The 8,974-nt window shown below is 43.9% G+C and overlaps 1 protein-coding gene across 4 annotated transcripts in view; it reads left to right on the top strand.

Moving 5' to 3' along the window:
• Positions 1-4,590: 4,590 nt before the first annotated feature.
• adam9a (ADAM metallopeptidase domain 9a) overlaps positions 4,591-8,974 on the top strand; it is a 34,014-nt gene continuing 29,630 nt past the window's right edge. For all 4 annotated transcript variants that reach the window (XR_001660033.1, XR_001660034.1, XM_007540808.2 and 1 more), the window contains exons 1-3: positions 4,591-5,037; positions 7,334-7,434; positions 8,370-8,428. Coding sequence is in view for 2 of the 4 variants with exons in the window: in XM_007540808.2 (XP_007540870.1) it covers positions 4,953-5,037; positions 7,334-7,434; positions 8,370-8,428 (245 nt within the window). In the remaining 2 variants the exon portion in view is untranslated. The remainder of the gene's footprint in view (positions 5,038-7,333; positions 7,435-8,369; positions 8,429-8,974) is intronic.

The raw sequence follows: 8,974 nt of genomic DNA, 5'->3' as shown, positions 1-8,974 counted from the left end.
CTTTCAAAATGACGTTTACGTCAGCAAACCACGGCGCTCCGTTCTGCTGATGCTGTTGTTCAACAATAATTTAACTCAATTTTAGAAAATGTATCCGATCGATGTAAACATAATCACTTTGACCTCTTTGAATTCTGTACCTAAAAATTAAGAAAAGTATGAAAAAACTAAAACCACCACTATAACTCATTAAAACAAAACTAAAACTAAACAATGTTAAACTAATAAGTAATAAAAAACTGACAAGAATAATCTAATTAATTTAACACTAATTAATACTAAGTGAAACTGATAAAAACTTGATCGTCTGGTTTCTGTTTTACTTTAGTTCAGTTCTTAGTGTTTCTACTTTTCTTTATTTCTTGTTTATAGTTATTCTATAATAACAAAACTCTAAACCTGAACTAAATATCTGAGAAATTATAATTAATTAATAAATAATAATAAAGCTTCCTGGATTAACTGACTGATGATAATAAAGCTGTTTTCTGACCTCAGCCTGAGGGAAAACTCCTCCATCTGCTGCTCCTCCATCTGCTGCTCCTTGAAGCACCTGCAGCCTCCGCGTGTCCTAGTTAAATCCTCCGCCTGTTCGGGGTTTCCGCCTGGGAAGTCCCTGAAAACCTGGTCTGGTTTTTCATAAACTCTCCTGAATGTGACCAGAAAAATCTGATCAATCTGAAGCAGAAAACATCAAACATTCAGAATAAATTTAATAATCAGCAGGGCTGAGCGCAAATCGTGACACCGCACCCACTAATGGCACTTCCGGTGGCAGGTGTCATTACGCGCCACAAGGGCCACTGTTTTCGGGGCTAGCTGTAATTGTTGCCACCATAGACATTGCCACCATGGTTGCCACTGGCTTCGGCAAATGGACTACATATCCCATGATGCTTTATAACTAGTAGAAGAAGAACTTGAAGACAGACGAAGAAGAGAGAATTTTTCAGGGTTGTCTTTCGCAGAAAGATCTACGTTAGCTGAATTCCTACACTTTTCGTACATCATGTATGATCCGTTCATCCTATTTATTGGTAATCCTAATGAATCCAGTTTGTTTCGTGAAACGGTTGAAACACACAGCACAGGACTTAAGGAGCTCCGATCGCCCTGCTGCCACATACAAGATGGCGGACGCAGTTACGTACGGCTCAGCGCTCCATGAGGCGTCTACGTATTGATGTCTATGGCGGCAACCCTGGAAGGTGCCGAAGTCAGCCGAAGTCAGTGACAACACTGACCGCTAGCCCCGAAAACAATGGCTGCCGTGACACCTGCCACCGGAAGTGCCACGGTAGGTGCGGTGTCACGATTTGCGCCTCCTGTTTCTCAATAAATATGAACTTTAGTTCATTTGATCGAGTTTTTAGGATTAATAAAACGAAAAACGTAGAAAACAACCAGACTTTAACTTTCTGAGTAAAATGTGAGACTTACATTAACTTTATTTATCTCTTTACAGACTGAGAAGATTCTGCAAAGATAATAAATCAATAAACAAACGATCTTCATAAACCAGAGAGCAGCTTAAATAAACCATCTTCATGGTTTGGTGAATAATATCCAAAATGAACAGAAGCTTTCAGTAATAAATTAAAACTACTTTCTAATCAGAGTCATTTTTTATCCTACAGAGTTTAAACCTCCGTTTAGCTTCAAAAACATGAAAAATGATCTAAACTTCAGCATCTGATTTTTCAAATAGTCATCATAGTTTTTACACACGGAAATAAAAAAACTATCTTAATGTATCTGCCCCATTTTAACCGAACCGAATTTTAGTTTCTAAGAATTGGCCTAATTTATGTTTTTAAATGCTTAACAGCCAGAAGCAGCTTACTGCGTCTGCAGTGAAAACGAGTCAAAAAGAAGCCTGAGCAAATTTAGCTGTTAGCAGTTAAGTTATGTTTTAAAATAAAAATATTATTTTCTAGTTTTGCCTCAAAGTTTCTCCTGGCGGCCGCCATTGAAGGCCGCTGATTGGCTGAGCCGTTCACATTCATTTGGGAAAAATAAATTTTCAACTTCTGCATCTGAAGTTCAGGAGGAAAATGTTTTGTTACCTGGACGGTCAGCAGCGGACACCTGGCCAGGTGGAGGGCGGGAGAGGCGCGCGCACCTGGCGGGACACGTCACGTGAGTTTGGGTGAGGCGGGAAAGTCTCAAAAATTACAAAAATATGAGACACTGATGTTACAGACTTATAGATCCAGAAATGGGGCTCACGCTGTACACTGTAAAACAATAATGATAATTTCAAATGGGCATTTTTTACCTAAAAAGTTAAAATGGCGGGAGCTCGAGCGCCACCTAGTGTCTGTCAGTGAACCTGCGCCTCAGGCCGCCTGTAAAGTTCACACAAAAAAGTTCCTAATGATAAAAGTATTCATCATTATAACTTACTGGACAAGACGGAAAGAAATAAAACTATCAGCCGCTGAGGTTTTTACACAGAAATGATCAGACATTGATTACAGATATTGGAAATATTGGCAGCCTGACCTGATGGTGTGTTGATGTTTAACATGTTGAGTCAAACCAAAGTTTGGAAGTTTGAAGTTCATCACGAAGCTTTTTGCTCGTCTGTCTTCAGGTTATATAATAATAATAATTATTAAACTCTCATAATTAATCCAGATTTAAACATTAACTCTCAGTTTACTGATTTACTGGTTTGTATTCAGACTGCAGGTCTGAAGAGCTTTGACTAGGCCGTTCTAACCCAGAGGTTAGCTCTGATTTAAACCATCCCATAATATTTCTGACTGGGTTTCCTCCTCCAGAACTTTAGCTCCGTCCATCTGACCTCCGACCTCCAGTTTTTAGGTTGTATTAACTAATTTAATGGTTTAATTACTTGTATTGTTCTTGTTTGTAATTTTTTGCTTCGTTGAAACATGACTCTATAAAATGAGATCTTGGATCTTAAATGGAAACTTCTTATAAATAAAGGTTAAAAACTGCCCAGCTTTCCTGTTCCTGCTGGATTAAAGGCTCCCCACAGCATGATGCTGCCACCACCATGTTTGGGTTAGTTTTCCACCTGCATTTAAACCTGAAAGCCCAGGTAAAGTTACATCAAATCCCAGCCAATCAGAGCCCAGCATCTCTTCTCTTCCACAGGTTTGTTTGAATATCCTGTCGGCGCGTCTCAAAGGGGCGGAGCTCCGCTGGAGGAAGCGCTCGCTTTGCTTTACAGCGCCTCGCGGCAAGAACAAGAGATTTATCCTCAGTTTTGTCACGAGAGAAAAAAACAACCAATGACTTCTGGTTCAACATGAGTCCCTTCAAAATAAAAGCTCCGGATTGGTCAGTTGGATATCTATCTATCTATCTATCTATCTATCTATCTATCTATCTATCTATCTATCTATCTATCTATCTATCATAATCACTGAAACATGAAAAATACATAAGAAAAAAATAAATGACATCAGCAGCTTTTAAGTTTCACAGCGTTTATTTTTGGAAGAAACGTGTTAAGTTGTCTGTGTTCTGTGATGTGTTTTGAGGTTTAGGGCTGCTGTCCTGCAGGCTTTATGAGCCACAGGTAGAAACACTGGAATGAAACGGCTTCATTTCCTCCTCCTGCTGTGAATCGGCTCTCCAGAGCCTTGATGACCTGATGGTTCTGTTCAGGTGCTGCAGAGAAACATCTGAAGGCTGCAGGGCTGGAGTCTGACACCTGATTTAAATTGACCTGGAGATGAAAACTAACCTCTGACTCTGGTTATTTATGTGCATTGTCCCTTTTGTAAGAAATAAATAATAATAATAATAATAACGACAGGGTCAGGAGGAGGGACTGCTGCTGTGGATGAAAAGACAATAATAAATAAAAAATATTTATGTACACATTTTTTTAATCTAAAACCTCAGTAATATAACTCAATCTCCTAGATTTTATTTTTTCCATCCATCCATCCATTTTCTGCCGCTTCATCCGGGGTCGGGTCGTGGGGGCAGCAGCTTCAGAACGGAGGCCCAGTCTTCCCTCTACAGCCTCTTCCAGCTCCTCCAGGAACCCCAAGCCGTTCCCAGTCCAGCAGAGAGACATCGTCCCTCCAGGATGTCCTGGGTTTTCCTCTCCTCCTGGTGGGACCTGAACTCCTCACCAGGGAGGCGTCCAGGAGGCATCCTGACCAGAAGCCTCAACTGGCTCCTCTCGACGTGGAGGAGCAGCAGCTCTACTCTGAGTCCCTCCTGGATGACTGAGCTTCTCTCTCTAAGGAAGAGCCCAGCCACCGTTTCGGCCGCTTGTATCCGGGATCTCGTTCTTTCGGTCATGACCATAGATGTAAATCTTTGCTTTGCTCTCTCTTCACCAGACGGATCTGTACGGCGCCCGCTTCATGGCAGACGCTGCCCCAATCCGCCTGTCGATCTCCTGCTCCCTTCTTCCCTCATTCATGAAAAAGATCCCCAGATACTTAAACTCCTCCACTTTATTTGACTGAATTGTTTGATATATGGGATCAAATTTAATTTAAATATCACTTTCTGATTATGCATTTCTAAAAACAAACTGGATCCTGTTGTCATTTGTTGTGAATTAGCGCAACGTTTATAAACTGGACTGAAATAATTATGCAGAAGATGCTCTTATTCTGAAGGGTCAGGCCGGAAACAGTATTTTCCCCGTTACTTTAGAGTCCCAGAGGCTCCAAGGAGAGAAAGACCCGCTGCTGACGGAGAGGAAGGACTTCAGCCCAACAGGACCGGAATCAGCCCCAAAACCCTCCGAGAACTGGACCGAACGGAACCCGAACAGAACCGAGAGCCGGTTCTGTTCGGAGCTTTGGGCCGGAGCTGCTGTTATCTTCAGCGGGAACGCAGAGGAATGGGTCGGCCGAGGAAGAAACCCTCCTGTGGGTGTTCGGAGTGAAACCGACCCGAGGGAGGAAGAGGAGCAGTGAGGAGGAAGAATAGGTTCCGAACAGGAGGACAAGATGAAGATGGGAGGAAGAGGAGGAGCGGCGCTGCTGGAGCTCTGCGGGATTCTGCTGCTGCTGACCGGAAGCTGTCACTGCCGAGGTGAGGACGGGGCGGGTTAAACCCGAACCGGGTCGAAAGGTTCTGGTTCTGACTCAGTGTTTCCCTTCATCAGTCCGCCTCCGGTCCACTGCACTTTATGACGCCTCCTCTGGTTGCCATGGTTTCAAAGATCCTGGTTATGGTCACGTGACTTGAAGTTCTGCTTTATCCGCCATGTTGGCTTAAAAGTCGGAACTGAGCATGCTCAGTAGGCGTGGGCATTTATCGTATCGATTATCATTTATCGTTATAAAAATTTAAATTTATCGTTGTCACATTAAAATCCAATTAATTACGTGTAAAGACCTCAAACTGTCCGTATTATCTGCTAGTTCCCGATAACAAACAGTTGAACAAACGTTGAAAACATTAAAATAAATGTGAAAATGTGGTTAAATACAGTAAAAATGGGAAAATATTTATTTTATGTGGTTGAAGTTTGTTTTCCATCATCAGAATTTGTATTTGTGTGGCGCTAATTGCTGTGGCACATGGTCTCAGCTAGCTGAAACAGAAGCAACACATTGTTCTTATTGTTATCACAATATTACCTCAAACTGTGGTGATAAAACTGAGTCCATGCTGCTCACCGCTAATGCTCAGCAGAGCGACGACTCGATGTGACTCGATGTGACTAGGAACGTGACCTGGCGCCTCCAGAGGTCATAGATCTGGACTCTCTCCTGATTGGTTCCTGCAAGGAGAATACTGACTGCTCAGGAGTACTCCATGAACCTTCAGAGGAAAAACATGTACCGTCCCTTTAAGGCCGTATTGTCTGCGTGTGTGTGTGTGTGTGTGTGTGTGTGTGTGTGTTGTTCCAAAACGCTGTGATAAGCTGCTTAACGCTGCAGTGCTGACAGGAAATAAAACCCTGTGTGTGTGTGTGTGTGTGTGTGTGTGTGTGTGTGTGTGTAACATGGGAACTGATCGTTTTAGTTAAATCCTGAATAATTCTGGATTTGACCTTTTTTGTTCATAGAGAAACACAAACATGAATCTGAGTCCAAGACGACATTTCCAGGAACACACCCACTAAAAACACACACACACTCTGAACACACACACACACACACACAGAACACACACACACACACACTAAAAACACACACTCTGAACACACACACACACACACAGAACACACACACACACACAGTGATCTCTTTCCCGGACTCATGACTCACTTCCTGGGTTTTTTCCTCCTCGGTTCTGTTTGGACTCGTCGTGTTTTAAATGTTGGACTCAGTGGATCAGAACCGACCCGACCAAACCCTCCCTCTCTGAGCTTCTCCTTTAAGAACCAATCAGACGTGTTCTGGAACCTGATTGGCTGTAGCAACTTTTCAGCTTTTTCTATGTGAAACAAACTGAGAATTCATGAGCCACTGGTTCAGTTAGCAGCAGCAGCTAACCATGGCTAACCATGGCTAACGTCAGCTAACAGCGGCTAGCAGCAGCTAACCATGGCTAACCATGGGTAACGTCTGCTAACAGCAGCTAGCAGCAGCTAATAACTCCATGTTCTGGTTTTAAACCAACAGATCTGAGTTCAGGGCCGTATGAAATCTATTTTATTATTTTCCAAATTCCATTTTAATCATATTTATAAACCCAAAATAATGTAATTATGGTTTAAAATTGTTAAACAAATTAACAGCTGGAGGTCAACGCTTCCTGTTATTCAGTTTCATAAATGCGAAATAAAGGAACTGCTGTGTTTCAACAGAATATTAGATGGTTTTATGAGGTGTTGGTTTAAAAAGCTTCAAACATTATGAGCAAAACTAACAACCTTATTTTTAACATGAAAGAAAATTTTCTTTTTAAAAATGATTTAGAGTTGGACTGAACCAAAAATTATCACATGAAAAAAATGTAAATAAAATCATTTGGTCACTTTTATAATGATCAGAAACTTTGTTCAGTTTTATTTCTTCCATCTGTCACAAGAATCACTGAATATATGACTGAACTGATTCCTGACTGAACTGATTCCTGTCTGAACTGATTCCTGACTGAACTGATTCCTGTCTGAACTGATTCCTGACTGAACTGATTCCTGTATGTGACCAGTTTTCCAGCTGGTGGAAATAAAAACTGATAAACATTTGTAGGCGTCTCAAATTCAGTTTCTTTCTGTGTCTTTGGTCTAGTCCAATCATCAGGCAGTTTGGCAAAAGTAAAGTAAATGTTTTCGGTAAAGTGAGATTCTGATGTTAGCTGAGTCTAGCTAACCTGGCTAACGGTCCGGCGGTTAGCAGCAGGATGATAATAAGCTGAATGTTTCCTTCCTCAGACTCTCAGCAGACCGAGCATCTGGCCTCGTACCAGCTGACTGCTCCTAGGCCAATAGGAGGCCGGCTGAGGCGGGACGCTGAGGGCAGGCCGCCCAATCAGGTACCGGCGTTTCCACGGCATCACACACACACACACACACACACTGGTTCTGAAATGTGACACCGACTCTCAGATATGATTCAACTCGCTTCCAGCTGAAACCTGGTTGCCATGGTTTCAGAGGAGGTGATCGTCTCTCAGATTCGTTTAAGTAAAGTTAGGTGGACTCAAAACTAAACTGTTCTGGACTGGACCAGAACCGGGCCCAGCGGGTCGGTCTGTGACTACCGGGCCTCGCTGAGTTAGAGGACAGAGGGAGCTGATGATGATGATGATGATGATGATGATGATGGTGTGTGGGTGGGGGCCATGCTGACTTCCTGTCCTGACTCACCTCTAACACACACACACACACCTGGCAGCCGCAGTGTGTGTGTGATGACACACCTGCAGAGATCAGCAGCGTTTGCCAGGTGAGTCATGTGACCTCTTGACCTTGGAGCTGCAGGTCCAGCTCTGATGGTTCTGCCTCACTGATCCATCAGAGAAACATGGTGGCGCAGCGGTTCAGCACAACCCACATACGGAGGCCTCAGTCCTCGACGCGGCCGTCGCCGGTTCGATTCCCGGCCTGGTGACCTTTGCTGCATGTCTTCCCCGTCAATTAAGTATCAAATAAAGGCCATTAGAGCCGATAAAACACGATGAGAGGATAAAGTAAAACTGACTTCGAGATCCGTTATTCCCTCAGAAACACCTGGAGTCGGTTTCAGAAATCCTGCCGTCTCCATGGCAACCTCCACTGGGGTGCCGAAACACTCACTGCCACAAAGCGCCGCCTCCTTTCAGCAACAGTCAGTCCACTGTTACCGACTGCTGCTGCACTTCACACAGAAACTGATTCTCAAAGAAAGAAAACTGCAGTCGGTGCATCCTAGATAACCCTGTTGGGATTAACCGAGTGTGTGTGTGTGTGTGTGTGTGTGTTTCTGCAGGTTTCCTTCATCATCCCAGTGGATGGAAACGATCTCCTCGTCCATCTGCAGAGAAACGAGTGAGTTTGGATGAAGGAACTGTTTCTGACCTCCATGATGCTTCACAGAAGCTGATCTGGTGATCCAGAGGAGATCTGTGGATCCTCAGACCTCCTGTGGATCCTCAGATCCCCTGTGGATCCTCAGGCCTCCTGTGGATCCTCAGACCCCCTGTGGATCCTCAGGCCTCCTGTGGATCCTCAGACCCCCTGTGGATCCTGATCGTGACGCCGTCTCATCGGTTGTGTTTAGTAATGAGGTTCTGCAGTCGGTGCCTCAGCCAGAACCGACCCAAAGACTCTCAGCCGGCGTTAAAAGATGAGCTGCTGCAGGAACAGAGCAGAAATTCACCTGCTGGTGTCCAGAGAGTCTGAGGCTGAAGGCCAGACGAGCTCAGCATGTAGAGGAAGAACGGCAGCAGGAGCAGCTTCCTGATGATCGGCTGACTCAGCACTTCTGTTAGTGTGTGTGTGTGAGTGTGAGTGTGTGTGAGTGTTTGTGTGTGTGTGTGTGGGTGAGTGTGGGTTTGTGTGTGTGTGAGTGTGAGTGTGTGTGAGTGTTTGTGT

This window comes from Poecilia formosa, unplaced genomic scaffold, assembly GCF_000485575.1.
Source record: "Poecilia formosa unplaced genomic scaffold, Poecilia_formosa-5.1.2 Scaffold561, whole genome shotgun sequence".
Lineage (NCBI taxonomy): Eukaryota > Metazoa > Chordata > Actinopteri > Cyprinodontiformes > Poeciliidae > Poecilia > Poecilia formosa.
Note: the sequence above shows the minus strand (reverse complement) of the source record. Positions and strands in the feature narration are given on the sequence as shown.